At 37.8% G+C, this 23,384-nt stretch overlaps 1 protein-coding gene across 8 annotated transcripts in view; it reads left to right on the top strand.

Moving 5' to 3' along the window:
- Nucleotides 1–23,384, top strand: part of COBL (cordon-bleu WH2 repeat protein) — a 156,556-nt gene that overhangs the window by 121,294 nt on the left and 11,878 nt on the right. For all 8 annotated transcript variants that reach the window (XM_088054906.1, XM_088054905.1, XM_088054948.1 and 5 more), the window contains 2 exons: nt 9,355–9,667; nt 22,054–22,157. In XM_088054906.1, coding sequence (XP_087911032.1) covers nt 9,355–9,667; nt 22,054–22,157 — 417 coding nt within the window. The remainder of the gene's footprint in view (nt 1–9,354; nt 9,668–22,053; nt 22,158–23,384) is intronic.

Consider the following 23,384-nt stretch of genomic DNA (forward strand, 5'->3'; position numbering starts at 1 on the left):
CAGAAGGAGAGCCTCAGGGCAAAGCATGATTGATGAGATAATTGACTTCATAGGAGGACTGTGGAAGAGCAGGCCAAATTCAGCTCTGACTTGAGTATTTCTAACTCTGCTTATGCCTGAAATAATCTGATGTAGTCCATCTGCTGCCAAAGAGGAGTGGTGGCATGAGAGCAGTGCTCCTCTGTGAACACTTTGTTCTCTACTTGTCCAGTATTCCTCTTCTTTCTAGCCTCCCAGGAAGGGCTTCAGGGTGCACTGCTGGAAAAGATAACTTCATTGGTACTGTGTGGTCATAGTTTCAAAGAACCATAAAATGGTTTGGATAGGAGGGGACCTTAAAAATCTATGGTCTGACATTCCCTGCAAGAGTAATTATTTCTTTACTGGGCAGTTTCAGAGGGCAGACTGTTTACTGACAAGTGTTCACATACAGTAGTGTCTCACCAGGTATATACTTTTGCTGACATAATTGGATGTCTTACAGCTCTGAGAAGTATGATAGCAGAGTAATCCAGTGCATAAGTGCAGTAAAATGTGTTACAACTCAGAAAGGAAACATTTTACTAGGTTAAAATATTTCTGGAAATATAATTGCCAAAGTAAACCACCAGCCCAAGTATATTGCAAAGATCTCTTGGAACCAGAAGCACATATTCCACTGATCAAGAAGTCCAAGAGGAGTCAGTTAATGTACATCAAGAGAGGTCAGAGTAGACATTTGTCTTTATACTATGGATGTGTATGAAAATGTTTTCATATCTAAATTTGGACCTAGCTGTTGAAAATCTGTGTAGGTATTTACATGATTGGTGGTTTGGCTGAAGTATGTCTTGGGCAATTAAATGGAGTCATTTTATGCCACTTTCATTGTAAGTTAGGTGGTTTGTTCACAAAACAATTTTCTCAGGGCTCTGTCTGACTTCAGATTATACTAAGGTACTATTCTATAAAAAGAGAAAGAGATGTAAGGGAAAATGAAGGATGCACTGATGGGGGAACGGGAGGGCTCTGCAAGAGTGATGAAATCCCTTTTTGTTAATGGTCATTCCAGCCTGTAGTTCACTATTAGGTTTTGGTATTAAGCAAAACCAGTGTTTGTTGCTGTTACTTCCTAGTAAGTCTGCATTGATAGGAAGGTTTTTTTCTCAATTGTGCAACAGTTCTCAATAGAGCTGCTTCTGTGCCCAAGTATACTTTGTCCTCAAAATTAGAAGGCAGCTGTTCAATTTTTTTTATTTGTATGTGTGTAATATCTAATAGTTTCAATAATATATTATTACAGATTGACCTGATTTTCTTTCACCCTTTCTAACTTTTAAAACACTTTTAATTAGAAAATAAGTACACAACTGTTAGTAGAGTGGTGTCTCTGTACTATGGAAAGATGTCTTAAATTCCACAAGGGTGTCTGTACATATGTATATGTGTGCTTGGTTTAGAGTTGTGTTTTTGTGTCTCTTCTCTGCTGAGTTTGTTGGCAGCCAGTTACTGGGGAAGGAAAAGATAATTACAATGCAAAAGTGTTCTATGTTTTTCTCCTGTGGATGATGCTATAAATACAAAACTGCAGTAGAGATTTTATGGAACTGTTAACAAACTAAGGAAGAGAATGAACTGATGCAGAGTGCACAAAGGGAAAAACATAGTGAAGTTTAAAAAGGAAAGTAGAGCAAATGGCCTCCTTTCTGTGATCTTAAAAATCTCCTAATAATACACTGTTTTATTCCATAGGTACACTAATAATTTCTGGGTTTTTTTAATCATTACACTGCATATGCTTTTCAAGCAATTTTATAGAGTGTGTTCACTAAGGTGGCTCATGAAAATCACCTTCACCATCTATTTGTTTAGATGCTGCAGCATGCCTGAGTGAAAGTCCACAACCTCTGAAAAGGATGCAGATTGCCCAGATCTATCATTTAAGACTAATAGTTCCCAGTAATCGGGGAGAGTGGGTTATTTCTTCATGAGACTCATTATACTGGGCAGTCTCTGGTTTAGGATCTAGATTTTCCTGTCCTGCAAACACCCCCAAAGAGCCCTGTTGTTTAACACAACATATTGCCAGTGTTACATTTGGTGATTTATGAAGTGCAAGTTTGAAGCTATCTATAATTGCTCTTAAATATATTTCTGTGTTATCTTCCTCCTATAACCTACATTGTCTACTTGTTGGTAGTCCTTTTGAACTGCACAGATTAGGCGCCTTGCCCCTATCCTCATCTGAAGTAAAAGGGACCGTCTAGAGCCCTGAAATCATCTTGTGAATCATTCTAGCTTGCTGTTAACCTCATAAAGTGAACACCAGGAACTTTTGTGAAACTCTCCCCTTCATTGTGTATAAAAGGAAATTAACAACTCTCACTACTGATTCATTTTCTAAAATCTGTCCTTCCCAAAGCCAAGTGACAATGTTCTCCGGTTAATCAAGGAAAGATCTACTTTGACACATGATCCTTTTTCTGTCAAAGAGCATTTTACTCTTTGTGTCACTTTTATGACATCTGATCCCTTTGAATAAGGAAGGCTAGTTACTGGCTATGATGGAGAGTTGTCAGAGAGTCCAGACAAGGCTTTTATAAAAAGCAAGGAGCTGTTGGGTTCAAGAGGTGCCAAAAAGGAGAGGATGAAAAGCAGTTCAGCAATAGCAGCAGCATTCTAGGTCAAATGGGCTTTGCAGGGGTCACAGAGTCTTTTTCAGTCATTGAAGAAAGGATTGTGGGAAAGAAATAGGAATAATAAAGTCCAGTACGTTGATTTTCCCCTTTTTGAAAATCTGTGCTGCATTAATTCAGAAATATTTCTTTGCTTGTTTGGCAGGTGGCAAAAATAAAGTTTCGAAATGGGAGAGGGTAGCAGACATTTATTTGCAGAGGTAGCTTCCTGAGTCTTTCAAGAGCCAACAGACATTTTAGGTAGTGTTTTTTTGAGAGAGAGAGACTTCACAATTGTTTTCACTATATATTTGGAAGGAAAAACAAACATTAGTGCACAGATCTTCACAGCTGCTTGTACATGGAAAAAACACTGGAGGGACTGGAACACTCTTCAGTTCTCATTCCCCGGCTTGATCCTATCTTGCATTGCCTTTGCTTTAGGAACCTCCATTGCCAAAAAAAAAGCTTTTGTGGAAGTTACAATACTTTTCTGTTATGATACCAACTAACAACAAACAAGTTTAACCCCAAGGGAAGTGCTTAACTACCTCAAATTCATAAGGCAGGTTAAATGAGTCCACATTGCATTTATTTTTCAATCATAGGAAAGTAGACCTAGGCAACTAAGTTAACTGTCATTAGTTTGGAATTGACTATGATAATGCTGAAGATTCACAGGGTGTAACTAATAACACTCCATTTGTACATTTCTGATGATAAGTCTGGTGAGACATGTCCTTTGTGAGTCTTTTAATTTTTGTTATTGGCTAGCATATAAAGGAGTGGATTTACTTCTGTTTGCAGGGTTTACAGTGAGAATGACTTCAATTAAAGAGTCTATTGGAAAACATTAGGATGGGGCATAAGACTAGGAAGGAGATTGAAAATATCTCATTATGTGAGACTGGAAGTCGCATGCAGGGCTGTGTGAGTCAGCAACATGCCCTTTCAGTGATGAAGTACTAACCAGAGGCTGGGCTGCACTAGCAAGAGCACAGCCAGCAGATCACAGGAAATTATTATTCCCCTTTGGGAATAATGGTAGCCAGGTGGTTACCATGAGGCCACATGGGAGTCCATTGTCCAAAAGTGAGTCCAGTTGTGAGTTCTGTGTAACAAGACACTGACACACCAGAGCAGAGGCAACAGAGTCTCGCAGGAAGTGTCAAGGATGTACATTAAGGTGCTTAGACAACAGGGCTTGTTCAGCAGAAGGGAAGGGTAAGGAGAGTTTGAATGTTCTCTTGCATCTAAATGAAGAGGAATGACTGAGACAGACTCTTTTCTGAGATTCTCTGCAAAAAGACTGTAACAGTGATAAGCTGCAGCTACAAATTTTTTAGGTTGACATTAAAATAATATTTTTAAGTGGGAGAAGCATTAGACACTGCCCAGGGAATGGGAATGATCCATGATTTTTTTCAGAGAAGCTGTTGGGTCTTCATGCTTGGAGATTTTCAAGGCTAAACTGTTCAAGGCCCTGAGCTACTTTGTCAAAGCTGGAAGATAGCCCTGCTTTGGGGAGGACATTGAGCTAGGTGACCTCCAGAGGCTCTTTCCAAGTGAAACTGTTCTGTGATTCTGTGATCTAAATTAACTAAGCCAGCATTAAGCTGCTCTACATCTTCATTTTGGAGGAGGGCTGGAGCTGCAGAGCATGGTATCCCAGCTCAGTATTTCCTGGCCTCTTTTTGAGTTTCTGCAAGGCAGTTCCAAAAGCTGGAAGAGGAGTGCTTTGGAATTGATCCATTCCCCCACTCCTCTAATACTATTGTTGAAGTATAACAGTGGACATTTATTTTCTGTCTATTTTAATTTTATTTTTTTTAATAAAGTATACATGTAGGCTCAAGTATGCTAAGAAGCATGTTGAATTAAAGTAATTTTAATTATGACAGGGAGAAGACCACCCATTCTGTCTACTGCTTTATCTGCTTATTGAGTGATCTTTAACACTTATCTCTACATACAGGTTTTTGGTCCATGAGCAAAATGAGTAAAATGCAACAAGAACACATTGTACCGGTGTGAAAACCTAAGATAATCCTGTGTTCTCCATTTTCATAATCTCTGTAAATAATTGCCATAACAAATGTTTTCTTTTGCTGTTTCTTCCATCAGCCTTCTTCCAAGGGTATGAAAAAAAATGCACAGTATTTTAATACTGGTCTTTTGTGATTGTCTTAACTTTTTTTACTGCCAGGACAAATAATTAGAGCAGTGTTTCTTTCTCCCACTGGAAGTTTTAAGTACTGTCAGTGAAAGAATTATATTCTAATTTGGGAATCATTATAAGAATTAATATTCTTTAACATCATGAAGTTTGTGGTAATTTTTTACAACTTCATTATAATAGACCACTTGAACTACAGCAAAGCAATTTTAGTCCATTAAAGGAAAGTTCTTTGGCAATGAAACAAATGGTGAAAGAAGTTGTAAAAGTATTACCAACCTGTTAGCAAGAGTTAGATGAGTTAGAGAAACTCTGCATCTCTAAAACGATTGTGAAGTTCAAGTTACTCGCCATGTAAGGGTTGAATCAACTGTTACATCTTCTGTCTGTCCTTATTGAATGTAATGACAAAACATCAGCGGTGCTGTAAAGGCAGAAGGTCACAGCACTTCCTGAACAGTTATACCCTGTGCCCATTGGACTCAGAAGGAGTGATGACTTGGGCTTTGGTGACTACTTTTGTAAGTCCAGATGGCATCTTTTGAACACTTATGTCCAATTCTAATCTAATTCAAATTTGACAGTGATTGTTTTCATAGCAGTAATCAAAGTAAGTGTTTTACCCATGGAAATCTTTACATATTGAATTAAATCTTCATTTCTGAAAGTGCTGATTTGCATTTAAACCAGGTGAGGTTTATCTGTCTCCCCATCATTGGCATTCTGGATGAGTAATGTGTACATACATGCAACATCAAACTGCACAAGTGCAGATATGACTCTTCTAAACTCAGAGTTCAGTGTTTTCCTAATTACATACAGGCTATTGAGATTAAAGCAACAAGATCTCTTTTGTATTAAACAAGAAGCTCACATTCTTTACTCATGAGCTACTCTCCTCTTTCTCTGTTGATGGTCATGGGCAACATTCTCACAAACAGACATCCCAGGCCATCCCCCTCTGCAAGAAAGCCTTTGTAACTTGTGGTTGACCTAATTGTGCAGCGACAGCACTGCTGCTGTGAATCTGGGGAGATCCCTGGTACAGCGCTCATGTGGGCTTAGCAGTGTCTACAGCCTGAAACAGGACATAGGTAAGCAACAACACAAGGCTTTGAAGGATTCTCTCCAGCTTCATGTGGGGGTGAGATGTCCCACACAGATTTTAGAACAGTTTAGAGAACTTCTACACACTTTTCTATATCGCACCCCACCTGATGCCAGTGAATGCGGCCACTTTACTGAAAATTGTTATATATTTGAAAACTCAGTCTTCTGTAAAGAAATCTTTCAATACTATATTATCTCTGGAAGTTGTTATTTGTGTGTTCAGTCCTGAAGTTCTTGTTGAATACTCCTTCTTAACCTGGATATGTCTGCCCTGAGGTTCAGAGCCTGGATTTGTCTTAGTGTTATGACAGAAGAAAGAGAAGAAAATGTTGAGATATTTTTTTTATTGAACCAACAAAAAACCTCAGTAGTGCCATCCTTGTGGTCACACTTTGTTAGTGTGAGGTGGTTTTCTGCATCCCCTTAGATAAAAGAAATGCAAAGGTTGCAAGACAGAATCACATCTATTACTAAATGTTACCCTATTCGCCTTGTAGAATTAGAAAATTTTATAAAGTATTTTCTGTGTCCTGAAGACAAGACCCCTCAGTAATGTTGAGGTATGCTTTCTTCATGTCATGTGTCATTACCCAGTAATGTCCATCCCATCTTCAATTTGCACCACTGAAGACTTAATCAAGCATGTAGGAGATAGAATAAGAATAGTTCTTACTTAATCCATCCACAAATGGCTCAGATTTGAAACAGGGGTGTTTTAGTGCTGATCTTAGCTGAAACAAGGTTGTTAACATGACACAGAACCATCACAGTTGTGTTTTATATGTGTGCTTTTACGTTCAGACAAGTAGTAGTGGCAATCAAAATGGTTTGTCTCAGCCAATAATTCTGTTCAGTGCCATGCGTTAACAGTGTTAAAAATTCATGAATCTTCTCTGTGAAGATAAAAAATCGGGAAGCACTTTGTCAAACTGATAGGCTTGAAGAGAGGGGAACATTTTAGTTTTGCTTTGGGAATTTAATCACTGAGTGGAAAGATGCCTATTTGTATTTCAGTGCTTCAGGATAAAACTGCTGTTGAATGAGGAGGTTCTTATTCTGGCCTGGGTGATTCAGCTGCCAAGATGCAGATGTAACAGGGATCAATTCACCCATGGACTCTGATAATAAGTGATTGTTTTCATTTTTTTGGCAACGTGTGGGGACAGTGGGCTGGGAGTGGAGATCCTGCTGCAGAGCAGGGAGAGACTTGAGTGTTGTTGTTACTGCAGTAGGGAAGTGGGCTCTATGACCAAAAGGATCTAAATCCCTGAGCAGAAAGATGCAGGAAATAGTAGCAGGCAGGCAAGAAGAGGATGAGGAAATTCCAGGGACACAGAAAGGAAAAGTCTGTACCCCTCATGTCAGGATCTGAGAGTAGGTATTTAGCTATAAATTGCTGTGCCAGCTATAGGGTGGAGGTCATTTATGGCATCCATGTGACAATAAATTTGTCATGTATTATGGAGAGGTCTCTTTGCATCAAGGTATATATACTGCATTGTGCATTACTTCGAAATCTTCCCGTGTGCTTTCACTCTTCAACTTCTACTCTATAAATTGATTTGTTATCCTTCTTTGTCCTGGTTTTAACATATTGTAACTTTTACTAATGTTTGTTACTGGGCTTTTTTTGTTTATCTAAAAGCCAAAAAGCCATATACTGTTTGTTCACTATTAGTTTTTGTGGGGTTTTATTATTTGATGTTCAGTGTCAAACTATTCACATTTATCCTTCATGTTGGTATTTTCCTAACTGTAGTTCTATGACAGGCATACTCAAATCCATTCAGTGGCACATACTTTGTTCCTTTAATTACCATTTTAAAATGGAACAATGTCTGAGACTATATTCAGAACCTAGAACTAATGTTACGGAAAATAAGGTCAAAGAAATCAAATAACATTGTTTCTAAAGTTGCAATAGAGTTTTTGGATCATCTTCCATCATTAATATCAGCACTTGACAGCACTTAAAAGTTTAATCATGATTTGTAACCCCCTGAATTTTATTGCTTCTACTGTCGGAAATCAATTTCAGTATTTAATGGCATCTTGTAACCTCAGTCAAGGAGAATGTTGGCTTGATTTTTATTCTAGTTTTACTCGAAGCTTCACTGCTAAGCTATACCCTGACAAAACTATTTCTGTGACATTCTTTGGCACAGTTGTTTTCAGTTCTCAGACTTAAAGAAAATGCTTTTGTGTATACAACATAATTCAGAAATATTTCCCTCTGTTGATCATTTTTGAGCTATAGCTTCATGTATTCTTCAAAAGTTTTTGATTCTGAGCCTAAAATACAGCAAAGTGTATGTTTAATTTTAGTCACTCTTGCAGACCTGTGACTTCTCATGTAATTAACATCCACCACAAGTGTCCGGAAGATCAGACCATAAACTGTTGTTTAATCTTCCTTTTGCTTACTGAGGTTCAAGAAGAGAATGGAGCACACATAATTCCAAATTAAACATTTAGATTAGTCTTTATTGATTCCTTTTGATCAGGAGAAGTGTGTTTGGGCTTGATTCTGTGTTTCGTCATTCAGTAATTTCAGTTGTTGAAATTATTGACCTGGTTGGGAGCTCTCCTTTAGTGGCATAATTGCAGGCTGAAATTGAGTACATTTCTTAAGAGAAAATTGTGTTTTTTGCCAAAAAACACAAAAAAGGGGTAGCTTATAGGAAGCGAAATAAAACAGGGTACAATAAATTATACTGTGTCTAATCTCCTCTCAAAATTTGAAGCTTTTAGTAGAATTAAACATGCAAAGGATGTATCCCTTGATCTCCTTTATAAATAACTAAACATTGAAAAAGTTTCTATTTTATGTATGGTACTGTCTACTTTTCTGTAAACATATTAGGAGATTCTGTATGCTTTGAAAAAAAGAAAAATTGAAGGCTGATAAAATCAGTGACACCCACTGGGCCAGCAGTAGATCTAGTTTCCCAATTAAGTGTCCTGACTGGGAAATTCTGTCCATTTTTACCTATACATAGATTTCTTATTGGAAATGTCATCTGTTTGGCATAGAATAGAAGAGAAATAATGAGATTATGTTGCCATAAGGAGCAACAGGAGTGATTTCCTAAATCACGTCATTTAAACTTCAGTCTAATTCCTTAGGAAACTACCTCTGGAAAATTGTTTCTTCAGAGAATAAAGGAAACTGATTTGCTATGGAATTTGTAAGACCCAAACCCCACAGGACCAGCATAGCAAACCACATCTCTAAAAGCAAAGAACATAATTTTTGTCACTTTTCAAATAATCTTTATCTTATATACAAATACTAAGCACCCTCCCTCACATTTCTAATGCATTTCATGTGGGTTTTTCCAGTTACAAAGGGACAGCTCTCTGATTTATGTACTGATGGCTTCCAGCTAACTTTCCTTGTTATATTTCATTTAGAGAGCCTGCTGTCTACACATGATAATGTTTATGTAGTGGATGACACAGTTCTGGAGCTATCGGAGGTGGAAGAAACAGCATCAGAAAGCAGCTGTTTTGCATCAGAGGACACCACAGAGGACTCGGGTGTTGTGAGCTCCCCATCAGATATTGTATCTCTGGATTCACAAAATGACAGTATGAAGTTGAGAGACATCAAGCTGGTCAATGGCTACATGGACCCAGCTGAGGCAGATGCAATGTGTGACACAGACACGTGCCCTGTGCAGAACGCCTACTGTGGCAGCGTGGGACCTGACACTGCTCATCTGAGGTAAATATTTACTTGCCACCAGCACTTGTCCTCCTGGTAGGGACTCATTTAAGAAAACCAACTTATACTTTCTTCTGCTCTTTCATAAACCAGTTCCAGTGCCAAGTGACTCCTCCCAGTGAAAAGCTCACTGCCAAGTCCCCTTGAGCGACATACTTGTAGCAACAGGCAAAGGTCAATTTTTTGTTTGAACTTGTAGTTACATTTCTTGCAAAAGACTGCTGCCCTCCAGAGTTGATTTATTCAAGGAGTCTGAAATAATTCTGTTGAAGTTTGGGTTATTTTGTACTTCTGATAGCACCTAAAGTTTTTAAAAAAGTATTACCATATATTAATCCAGAAAAATTACATGCAGGTCATATAGTGGAAAATTCAAGCCACCAAAAGCCAGGTGGAAAAGGACTGTATGCAGTGACTTTGGATATTGGTTTGTAAAAGTTTGCATACATATTTATTTATTTATTTATTTGTTTGTGTATATATATATATTTATATATATATATATTTGTTCACTTAATGCTAACCTCCACTGGTGTTGCACTTTGGGGTCAGGTTTTGTTCAGCATATTTCCTTTTTCTTCCTTTTTTTTTTAATGATATAAATTTTTCTGCAGTTTTTGCAAGAAAATAAGAGAACCTAAAGTTTAACTAGAAACTGCCTTCAAGCACAAATGACTGACACTGTTTGTTTGCCAAAACTCACATAGTTAGTGACAGGGCTGCAAAGGGAACCCAAAATTTATAGGACTTCTGCAAATACAAACTGGGTAAATAGGAAGCTGTGCCTCCAGCAAGGAGGGTGGCCTGGTAATACTGTAGGGGATTCACTCTGTGTGATGCTGCAGAGTCATGGGACAAGGGCCAGAAATTCCTCTGAATTCTCAGTTGACACCAAGTCTGTGCTTTTCTGGTCACTCTCCATTCAGCTGCTAATCTGTACCCTCTTCATAAAAGCATGTATCATGACCTAGTTATTTCCATCCACACATTTCTGAGTGAGAACTTCACCTTGGATCTTACAGTGATAACTTAGGGATAAATTAGACCAAAGTCAGTATTTAACATACTGGAATGATCTTGGGGTTTTTCTTTATCCATCAGTATCAATGGGGACAAAGTAAAGCCTCACTTAGATTCTTGCTTAACAATACATTTTTCTTGTGATTTTCTTTTTTCCTTTTGCAGTGTCTTAAGTCCTGATGCCGTTTCTATTGGAAGAATTAGATAGGCTGGTTTAATAACTACAATTAACATTCCAGACCTGATCCAAAAAAGCAACCCATTAATTTCATTAGGTTTAGGTTGGTACTTTTGAGGTAAATAGGCTATCCCAACCTTCTTCAAAATGCAGGATATAAAGTGGTTTGAAAAACACACACACATGTTCAGTGGGGGAGGAAGAAGTTAGCATTTTGTTGGCCAAAGACATCAAAGCAAAGCCCTGTAATAACAATACTAATCAGTTTCAGTTTGGGGGGAACTTCTTCTGGTTTTTTAATCAAATGAAAGATTAACCACAGGTCATTGTGACACACTCCCTCTTGAAAGTCAGTATTCCTTCCATCTTTCACCTCAACCAAAGATACATATTTTGTCCATGACATTTAGATTTACCTTTAGCCCACAAACCCACATAATTTTTACTGTTTGGAAAGACTGCACAGAGGAGAAACAGTGGGATGTTTCATAAGCTGTCCAGCAGAACATGAGTCCAGGGGTCTTTCTGAGCCAAAGGAGTGGAAGCTGGAAGGATAGTGTGATGTACTGCCACTGCAGTCAGGAAGGTGCTGTGCTGCAGTATCCTGTCTTGGGCCCCCAGTTCAAGAGAGAGACTGGAATGTTGGAGAGAATCCAATGGAGAGCCACTGAGGGGCTGTGGCACTGGAGCACACGAGGTATGAGGGAAATGGTTGCTCATATTGGGAAAGTGATGTTGGTAAGGAGGCACCTGGTCACAGTTTTTCCCTAACAAAAGGAGGATTATGAGGCTTCTCAGGCATACACAAAGGGGCAAAAAGGACACATGAAAGGACAAGAAGCAACTGTCACCAGCTGCTCTAAAGGAAGCAAAAATTAAATATGAGGGAATTCCTCAAAGTAGGAATCACTGAGCAGTGGAAGAGGTTCCCTAGAGAAGTTGAGGAATCTCCATGTCTGGAGACTCTCAGAACTCAGCCAGGCAAAGCCTTGGGCAGCCTGTTCTGGCTTTGAAATTAGCCCTGCTTGGAGCAGGAGATTGGGTTAGGCTTCCAACTTGCTTTTTTTCCTGTGATTTTATAATGCTAAATATTCTCTATTATTCTAATATATCTGTAATTTAAAAACAGTGTGGTATGAGACTAAAATAGGAGACAGTTGTTTAGGGAATGCAGTTATTTTTCATAAATACCATTTACTTTTTAGGTTCTGGGACAGCAAAATTGCTCCAGATCATCTTAGGGATATAGCAAATCTTAACATTTGTGATGTATTTTAATCTTATGTCAGCAACCATTTAGACTGACATAACAGTGATGCTGAGAGTAATATCTTTTAAAACGTTATGCTGTGAATGTGCCAGTAATATTTGAAGGTAAATCCAATTCCACTCATAACCTGTCTTTGTAAACTAAACAGCTTTGAAAATTGTGCTCTAAATCCTTTTGGGGTTAAGCTGCTAAGTTTTTAAAAGCCACTTCCTAAGTGTAGAGGAAAGAGAAAAAAAGTAGTTTTTTTAAACTATTTGCATGAAATTCTTGTTTTAATCAGATATAAATCAGTTATTAGTACAATTTTGAGTACAGTCAAATTTGGAGAATATTAATTTCCGTTTTCAATGTTAGAACAACTGCCATCCCACTAGTAAGATGTTCTGAGTAAGAACACAGAAATTCTACATTGCTCTTTGATGAATAGGCTATTTTCAGGACCAAACCAGCCGCTTAAATCCCCAGACAAGTCAAAATGAACTTCATATGAACCAAACTATACAGAGTTTTAAGTACATTTCATAAGCTACAAAATATAAAGGAAAATTTTACAGAGTTTACTTATTCCTTTCTATCTTCTACTTTGTACACTAGTGATCTAAACTCAATTTTAAAGGGAAGATAAGAACAAAGAAATTGGAAGAACGTGTTGCTACTGTAAAGTAGTAGGGGTTAGCAGCAGTGGGACTGAGTTCTGCTTGAGTCTGAGCTCTACTGAAGCCAGAAATTTTATTTAGTGACTAATTTGGCTAAGGCTTGGGAAAAAAGGTTAACAAGAATAGTGGAAATATTTAGTTTGTCTTTTTAAATTTTAAAGCTGACTAAAAATTGGGCTTTTCACCCACAGAAATAACAAATTCCTAAGAATTAATAGTGCTATGTACTAAAATAATTTTGTACTCTGTGGATTGTGAAAAGTACCCTTAAAGTGGAAGTAAATTATATTTGGAGTGTGAAGGACTAAAAAAAGTCCAGGTAGTATTTTGCCTATCCATTATGAAGAGCTGCAATGAAGAGCAGAACCAAATCCACAGTTCTTACCTAGGTTTGCTCCAAATAGTTAACCTGTGCTCCAGATCAAGAATATTTTGCCATGTTGCTTCCTTTAATTAGCTGTATGTTTTGTTTTAAATTAATTTTTCTTAGGGTTTCTGGAGTTGTTTACTAGATGGTCTCTGTGTGGCTATAATGCCTGATAGCATTAGAATAACACAGCAGGGTCTTCATCTGCAAGGAAACTTATGAGCATTTAGGGGAACCATCTCTGACATGGGATACATTTGTCAGCACATAGCAGGGTAAGATTGTGGCCAGGTCAGAAATTGCACCAACCATGGGCTTTGCACAAACAAATATGACAGTACAGCAGAGCTCCAATCTACTTCAGTTCCAAGAGCACAGAAACAGAAATTTCTAAAAGAAGGCACATGGGTTCCAGGGTTTCCAAGCTGAGGTCTTTATGATTTTAATTTTCTGTTCATGGTAGCAACTTGCAAATGCACTCTTTTTTGTTTGGTTTGGGGGCTCTTGTTCAAGCAATCATAATCTAAATACACATACTAATTAGCAATTGGAATATCAAAACAAATGTCAAAACACTAGTTCTACTCTTCACTCGGCTTCTAACTTGTTAAACCATTTTGGTCTCTCTGCCTGGGAGATCCCCTTCAGACACTGTTTTTTTATGGTAAAAACCATAACACAGCTATCATATCTCATGATACATTTGTACAGTGCCTGGTGGAGCAGAATCCAGACCTCAGCTGCAGTTGCCAAGGGCTAAACCCATATAAATAATTGACTACATGCAATGTTTGTCTGTGAATGTTTTAATATTAACTGCTGAGTCTGAACATTGTACTACATAGTTCTCTTTATTCATATCCTTTCTTACGGTTGATGTCTTTGTGTTATGTATCTGTTCACCAAATTTTAATATATAGTGTTAAATGAGTAACAAGAAAACCACAGAGAAGCTGAAATGTTGCTTATGTAGCAGTAAGTACATCTCATGATCTCACAGTGTTGCAACCCTGTCCTCCCATACCCCCTCTTTTCCCATCCCTTGTGTGGTGTCATCACGCAAGCTCCTAGGGGCAGGGAACAGGCAATTTTATACGCCTATAAAGCATCATGCACACCTACTGTCTGGAGCTTTATAAATAATTATACATTAAAAATTATGTTAAAATAATATTATTAGGGATGCTAGGTCATGCGCTCAAAGTTAGGTAATTTCGATATTAAGACTCTGTATGTAATCTTAGATTCTGCCTTTTTAAAGTCAATTCCCCCCCTTTTGTATAGCATGATAACATCTCTGGTTACAGTGATGGGACTTGATTTTATTATCTTTCTAAGTTTCAGTATTCAATTAATAAAGCAATTAATAAAATTTATAATTAATTAATAAAACAGATATACCACTGTTTACTCAGTTCAAATTCTCTTCTGGAAACAGGACTACTCAATTTCCTTTGGCTCTTTTTATCTTACTCATTGTGCTGGTATTCACATGCTATGCAGACTTTAATTCATTACTCTGCACAGTGCTCATGTGATATGAAGAGGTGGCATTTTCCTGTTTTCGGGAAGGAGAGCTGATGAGCAGAGAGTCAAGGCAGAGTGGTGAACAGATAGACCATGCCAGGACCACCTTTTTTTCAGAGGGCTGAGTATAAAAAAGAATTTCATGTATCAGAATGCAGCTCTCCTTTTCCTCCAAACTCTGTTCTTGGAAGGCATTTAAACATTTTGTTTAAAAAAATAATAGTATAATTTTATGGCCATGATATAAATTGTCATGTGGCCTGTCACCTCACAGAGGTGTGTAGTTTCTCAATTTTATAAGCAACTGAGATCATTGTTTTAAAGGGGGTCACTCTTAAGTATGGTTCTAATGGCCTGTCTCAGAGAAGGAAAAACACTTTAAAATCCCAGACACTTTGTTTTTAATTTTGAAAATATTTTAAATGTATTGAAATATTTAAGAAATAAAAGTATTTTAAAATGTGAAGGGAACTCTGTAGTTATAAAGGTATAAATAAATACAGGCTTGTGTGTGACAAAAAGACAAAATACCTTCTAAATGTCTGAAAGGGATTTTCCCCTCCCTTAAGTGTCTGCTTCAGTAACCATGAGAGAGGAATATTTTATCATGTGCAGCTAGTACAGGACATAGGGTGGGGGTTGGGGAACCCTCCAGAGATCAGTTTGTGCTGTGGGTTTGGACAGAGATAATCCCATTTCCTCCCTTTCTCTTGGAAGAATTTATTACCTTTGGCTCTGGTCAGGGTAGCTGAAGCATCTTGGAGGACAGTCGTCTTAGTTACCAGCCTGAGAAATACTTGCTGTTTGGGTTTTGATGAGTTAGTTTAAAACAAAAGCTTGAAACCATAGGGGTGGGTAAACCTGTTCTGCTTAATTTTCAGTCCATTCACATTCAAATGTTACAGTGTTTTGTATTGGGAAGGACAGGACAGAAGAAGTCAGCAGCTGGAGAAAATTCAGCATGGATGCTGGTCAGAAGAAATAAAAATAATGAGTGGCAGAATGCAGGAAGGAAAGATAAAAACTGCAATGAAAAATAGCAGTATGTGTATGATTATATATACTCCTCTGTGTGCAAACACATTCAGTGTAATTACTAGTCAATTGTAACTGTCTCTGAGAAAAAGGAGAAAGTTTAGTTCTGTTATTTCTCTATAGAATAGGTTTTATTTTAACTGGGTAGGCCTGTTTTACTGTTTTGAAAACAGTTTTAAGGGGTAGGAAAGTAGAGAAAGGGTTAAAGTGACAGGGAGAACCTCAGGGAAGAAAAATTTTTTAATTAAAACCCAGATGTCTAACAGATTTGCAAGGCTCTGCTTCTTACATAGTTTTCCTTCCTTATCTCTGGCTTTCCCTTTCCCCTTGCTCCAGAAAACTTCAAATTTGGAAACTTTTGTATACTTTTTTGCTGGCAGATCTTCATGGAAGAAAGACAATATGGATATTATGGTTAAGTAATAGATACAGTCATTCTAGGGCAAGAATACTGATTAGCCTTCTGTTAAACTCATCCACTGGAAAAATACTATCTGCTTTGTAGCTGTAGAATATTTTAAATATTAGGGGGCAGCTTGGGTTGCTAAGGGCCTGGTGTGGGCTTACAGAAGAGGAAGGCTCTGGTCCTTTTCTGTTTCTATTTTTCTGTGTAAATCAAGAGAAGTGATTTGACCGTACCATCTTTTAACTTGCAGTCTTACATTGCACAGGTAATGCGGCTGTATTAAGATCTAAATCATGCTAGTCCACTTCCTTGACTATTTCTGGCAATTCTTTCTGCCTATGGGCTTTCCTGTTCAGAAGCTGTTACCAGAGGAGGGGGAGTGGGGGTGCATCCAGCTGTATAGCAACTACAAGCTCCTGCTTATGCAGCAGGACCCTGGAAATTACATATGTCGGATACTCTGGAAGTTTAAATTGCCCTAGTATGTAACAAGCTTAGAGATTTCTAGCATTAGAACACAAAATTATACTATGCAGGAGCATTTGCTTTCTGTTTAGATTCTTGACTAGTAACCATGGAGGAGAATTGTAAAAGGACCATAAGCCCAGTTGCTGTTGAAAAATTGCTTCATTTTCCTCCTCGTCTCTGTTTTCAACTTCTTATTGTTAATTGGGTGGCAGTATATCTGAAGAAACTACTGGACCCATGTGTTATAGGATTGAAAAATAGTTAAATTCATTCTCCAATGACTTTTGTTCAGCACAGATATAAATGCAGTATAAAGACCTTTGTCTGATGTAGTCCCACAGAACTAGAAAGAAAACACAAACTAAAAATGGAATGGAAGTGATGCCTGTACCTTGCTCTCAAAAATATGTGCAGCTTTTTTTTATTGCCTAAGAATGTAAAAAAGAAGGTTATCTTCCATGTGCTTTTCCCCTTTCCTAGTTGTCTGCCAATTTCAGAAATCTTGTGTCAAACACAAGTGACGACTTTGCTATGTAACCAGTTCTGAATTGGTTGTTCAGTCTACAACTTAGGAATTTTAATAGACTTTGGTTTAAAATTCATTCTCACAACAGTTCACAGGAGACAATAGAAATGGAAGATATTGCTTATCAGGTCATGGCTTAGGTGACTAGAAAGCCCAGCACTTACACTAGCTGCTCTCCTGCTGCAGTTATATTACTTCCTTGAAAAGAAGTGAAAAAAAGTTACCTAGCCTAAGAAATGCAAATAATGGAAAAATGATCTCTTTAGATTGTGGAAACCATTGGTTAATCCAGAAAATGGTTACCTCCACTTTTGAAGAGTACTTTGTCACATCACTCACAAAAATTAATATATAAAAACCCTGAGTTTATTTAATGCCATCTTTCTGATTGATTCATAAATTGTTTTCAAAATGCTTCAACCATACTTCCTACAACTTCAGCATCCTTAACCCACACCTTGACATATACACAAAGTAGAAGCATTTGTCTTTGCAGCATTTGTGTAAGAGGTGAATATCAGATTCATTTTAAGGAGTATAAATTTGGATACATAAAGATAGTTTAATGTAATTCCCCAGTACCAGACTGGGACAACTGTCAGAGCTGGGAGGGGAGCCTGAACATTCCAAAGTCCAGTCTTTGGAACTGGAGTAACCATGTCAGTTTTCCACGTAGGTCAGTCCCTCTTAGCTAACTAAGGCTCGTGTGAGAAGCTGAATGCTCTCAACATGCCTCACAGTTGTCACTACATCCCTGCATATCCTACTGCACATTGTGCCTCTATGGATTTCATGTATTTGCAATGGCTCTGTCTTCCTACCCCACCTATTAACAGGTTCGCGGGGGCCATGTTCTCAGGGCTTTTGGTATAGCAAATATTGTGCAAAATGAGTGAGATTGCAAATCACATTTGGTTAACCTAAGGTATGTCCACTTCTTAGCTGCTGTCATTCAGTTGGGATGCAAGTTTCCCTGTCTTCCCTATTAAGTCTAAAAGCCCCAGACAGATGTCTTGAATATCCTACAGCATTTAAATGGCACCAAGTATCTGCATTTGGATAATTGAATGTCTTCCTTCATCACTTCTCTGCAATTTACATAGGTCGGTGCTGTATTTAAGCAGTTGTGGCGGGAGGTGTGGTCTTTACCTCTAGTGACATACATGAAGCTCACCAGAACTCCCAAGAAGTGCTCAGAGAAACTTGGGTCAGATTTATCATTTGCAGACCCACAGGTAAAGCTGCTTTGACAGCAACTTCTCTCATTGCAAATTCCTTGCCTGACCACCAGTTTGGGTTTATTTTTATGCACTGTTTCCAGCTAGTTTTATCAGAGAAATTTCTCACTTTCTTAGATTGTAAACCTTCTCATAAATGTATGTCTCCCATGGCACTAATTTGGTAAAATGTTGCTGTAAGTTTCATTTTGTCTCCAGCTGTGCAAATGACTGCCAAGGAGTAATCAGGCATTGTAGCCTGAGCTCAGTGGAACATTAAATGCTGTAGTTTAGTAGTCACTTTGCTTCGTTCTATGCTCTTACACAAATCTCTGCTAATCTACATAAGTAATATGTGTGCAGGCTTCCAGGAATCATGCACATTTGCCATTTTGAGCTTGGGCTAAATGCTCACCAGTGCTATATTTTTGGCACCTCATGTTTTAACCAGGAAGGCAGCATAAAGGTTATCAAGTTCTTCCCTGCGCCAAAAAAGAAAAAAAAAAACAGAATGTAAAACATGGTATCAAAATAAGTAATGTTTTTCTTGGCTTCTGGCCAGAACAGCTGTCAACAAAAGAAAAGTGTATAGGGTCAGAAGGGAAGAAGGCTATGGAAAAAAAAAAATTGAGGCCCTTTTGTTTTCCTTTTCCTGTGAGAAAGAGTCTTCTTAAGCATATTTGTAAGTCATGTGAGCTACTGGAAACTACCAGACCTTCACCTCACAAAACATATAGCCCATTCTAAGTGGTAAGAATTTTAAGAAAAGCCCCTGTGACTAATCTACACCTTCTGGCTTGCTTTGTAGGTGAGTTTGGAGATGCATCGAACAGTAGCTCTTTTAGAGATTTAGAAATGCAAAAGAAAAGATCTGCTTTTCTGAAGCTCCCTCTGAAGCAGCAAATAAGAATACTTTAATTTTCAGTGTATGTTCCTTTTCCTTCAGAAAAATTCTGTGAATTGGATAATATTATTCCAGTTGTCTAAGAAAAGAGATTGAAGCAGAGATTGAGAGGCAAATTATGTGTAGTCACTGCATAAGTACACAGAGGATAATGAAAGAGACCACTCCTGACTGTTGTGCCCAGCAAGGAAAGGATAATTTTGCTATGAGGAATCATTGAAAGATTCCCACTGATAGACATGAGAAAAGAACTGGTCGGTGCCGTGCAATGGACCTACAGTCTGTGTTTGAAGCCCAGGAATGATTGTTCCCATTCCAAATACGTTTTTCAATATAAATTTCCCATAGAATCCTCAACCTTATTGTTTCCTGTAGCAATTCCAGCAAGGACAACCTTAGTAACACACATTTTGGCTGTATTGTAGAAGAGTCAAGCAATAGACAGGAAAATATGAACCAAAAAGGTAGTGAGCTGGCATAGCCTTCATGAAATTAGGTCTCATGAGTTTACAGATTTTTATTCCAAGGCTTTGGAAAAAAACTTCTCCACAGTAGGTCAGAGCATGAGTCTCTGTGTGTGTCACTTGCCCCCAGCTGTGTGCAACTATTCTGCAAGACCAGCTTTGTAAAGAAGAAAGTGGTAATTTGCTTTCCATGATGAATAGACCAGTCGGTTAGCTGGTGAACAGCTTGAATGGTTCTCCCATTAGAAATTATCTCTCTCAGTATGGAAATAAATTGTTTTAAAATACACTCAGAGGAGAGTGTTTTTTAATAATTTTATGAAACTTTCCACTGCAAGAACAATATGAAATTCTTTCTGCCATCTTAACATTGAGAGTTTTGTTTGCCAGTCTTCTCTCCCAAATAGAACGGTACAATAAGTGTAAATCTTTATGTCAGATTGCTCAGATGAGTAATCTCATTGATTTATAGATGTGTGTGTATGTGTGTGTGTGTGTGTTTCTGTGCACATGTGCCACAGGATACAGAGGGATTGCAGTCCTACAGTGCCAGGTGCTTGCACTAAAGACTTTAACTTATTCGCTCCACCATCCTTGTAATCTGTCAGGGGGAAAACTCAGTTCACCATGCACCTTGCAGTGTGAATGTTGAGCCTGAACATCATTAGATCACAGTGGCTTGTGAGGATGTTCAGGGCATTTCAAAGCTCAGGTGAGTGGCAGATGTTGGAAGAAATTTTATTCCAGTCATAGAACACCCTGTCTCTTCCTCTGTATTTAAAACAAGCAATTCTGATTTCTGTCTTGGATTCCAGTTTAGAAAACCTCTTAGTCATATATCAAGTCTTGCTGTCTTGAATTGATCCCATCTGTGTATTCAGATACACAAGAATATGTGCATGACAGTTTTGGAAGGTTTCCTTGGAGGTGTATGCTGTTGTTTTCATTGATACCACATATATGAAGTCAGCTTTGTAAGTGCAAGGCAGTTTAGGTAAAAGTAGAAGGATCAAGCTGCAGGACTACTACAAAAGGTGTAAAGGAGAGGGGAATGCTAAATAAATAATGAAGTAAAATAAAATAAAATACCTGATGCTTCAACATGTCCTTTCAGTTGCTCCTGGCATGAGCAAGGGAAAAATCAAACAACAAAGTAGCAAAAATTGAAGCTACATTTTTGGACAAAATTTAAATCAATGTCAGGAAACACCCCTGAATTTTTATTCAGATTACTATCTTAAAGGGAAGAAGAAAAATGGCATTTTTTAGGTAGTGTTTGGTAAACTAACAAAAAACAAAAAAAAATCTGTCATCTGTTACTGTATCTGTGCAATTAAGGGTATGATCTTGAAAAGGGCAAATCTGTTTCACCCAGCTAGAGTTAGTTAAAGTGTGGCTAGAATGGAAAGCTACTTTTTCAATAGGCTAATCACAAGGGCAAAACTTAGATACAGTGTCTCAGACCACAATGTCTTAAATTTCGGTCAAGTAACCAAAAGAAACAAATTGTCCAATGTGAAATTCTAGTTTCAATAATAGATAAAATAGATAAAAAAGTTCTGCTGATCAAGATTTTCCTCTAAGAAAATGGAGGACTGTTGTGTACCAGGTTGCCATACAAGTGAATTTTTTGTTGGTTTGTTGTTGGGGTTTTTTGGGGTTGTTTTGGGTTTTTTTTCATTTTAGGTGGGTTTTTTAAGGATTTTTTTATTTAATTTTCTTTTTATTGTCTTCTTTTAATAAGCCAAATCAACACCTGGCAGTCATTCTGATTTTAGACTTGTCTCAGGTCATTGTACAGCTTCATCAGTTTTCTGGCAAAATCAGGTCCCTTGATATGTTTCATTAGAAACACTCCCTCCCACACCTCAAGATGCAGAGTGATTGTCTAGCAGTACTTTGAGTGTATTTATTTTTCATTACCATGCAATTTTTATTTAATTAAGGTGTACATATATTGTTACAGCAGGTGCACAGGATGGTTAGCTGTCTACCTTAAAATTGTATGGATATGCAAAACCTTTGTCCTGGCATATGTTGTGTTTCTGCAGTCCAGCTGAAATGCCTACTTCACACTGAATCCAGAAAATGTCTTTGCAGGCTTTATTAATCGAAATCTTTTGATTACCAGCACACTAGGTATGCTCAAGCACTGGTGAGATCTTTCCTAGATGCGGATGAGTCAGTATAGTGGTTAGTGTGTAAGGCTACACATTTTTCATATTTTGGGGAATGAGTTTCAGAACCCCAGTGGAGAAGAGGGGGTAAAACTATAGTATGTTTCAGAGCTACAATGCAAAGTGAAAGAAAGGGGAGAGACCAAATGATTTTTTTCTATTTTTCTTTAGCAAGCAAGATGAAGCAATGGCTTTGGCTAATCATGGGAATGAAGATACATTAATTGCAGCACGGCTCCAGCAGACTTTGGCTGACCTGGATGAAGATTTAGAAGGTAGGGAGATGTGTGTTAACACTGAAGTGCAAAAGACAGAGACACAGCCAGTGGATGCAAAATCAAGCTATACTCTTGAGACGTTCTGCATGTTTCTCACTAAGATCACAGGGAACAACTCATGAGTATGAGGTAGAATGTGGTCCTTCCAAAGTGTCTCCTTTGCTTCAGGAGCAGACACCCTTTATAGGCTCCCACTGAATATTTTTCAAACTGCTTATCAGATTATCATTGTATTTCCGTGTCTTCTACCAAAAAGAGATGAACAGCAGTCAATGGACACATAGGCCAAATTTAGTATAATTTCATTAACTTCAGTGAAGCTAAATCCGTTGTGAATTTAGCTCTTTGTTTAATGAAGAATGCCTCTGTTTATATTTTATCATTATAAAGTGGAAAAGGATGGAACGTTTTTATACCCAGTGTCCCCTCTCTGTTAACAGGCATATTTAAAAATTAAAAATAGAAAAACATTAAACAGTGGGAAGAGATAAAATGTCATATTGTGCTCCTCTTTTTCCTACTGTGAATTAAAATACTTCTTTACTATTGGTTTGTCAACAAATGACATTGAACACTTTTTTTTTTAACTTCACATCTTCATTTTAATACTTCTGCAATGGACTTGTGTCTGATTTGTTTTCTTGTGAGTTCTCAGACACAGCCATTCCTTAGCTTGTGTTGTAAGCTTTGATTTATACCAGCAAATTTGAGAGGATATATAGCCCTCCTGCACAATGAGGCTTCTGGAGTCACTGGTAATAAAGGGTGAGAAGAATGGAGAAAAAATAAAAGTACTGTTTCTTTGTTTGCTTGCTCAAGGAAATCCTTCAGCTGGGCTGTTATTACTAACCAGGTCTGGGAAACATAATTTGGAGTTGCATGCTGTTTCTTAGAAATGTTTCTCCTTTGGAGTCATGTGGTGAAATGTTTATCACTTAGATAAGTTAGTCAAAGATAAGGTATGAACAATAGATGAAATTCTGCTTTCAGCTGCATTTGTGTGTTTCCCACTGGCTGAAGCAGGAGAACTGCAGGAATATTTTGCTAATAATCCTAATAAGCAACCAGACAATAAGCAGGACCCAGACGTCTCCCTTTTTTGTAATACTGGCATAAAAAAGAGCCTGTTACTTTGAGTGTAACTGAAATACCTGGTTTGCTTAAACATATATAGGCTGTTTCTGTAATTTATAGACATATTGCCTAAATACTGCCTATATATAG

The sequence above is a fragment of the Pseudopodoces humilis genome, chromosome 1 (genome assembly GCF_049639895.1).
Source record: "Pseudopodoces humilis isolate 2021_Gansu_Grassland_sample_001 chromosome 1, ASM4963989v1, whole genome shotgun sequence".
In the NCBI taxonomy this organism is placed as follows: domain Eukaryota; kingdom Metazoa; phylum Chordata; class Aves; order Passeriformes; family Paridae; genus Pseudopodoces; species Pseudopodoces humilis.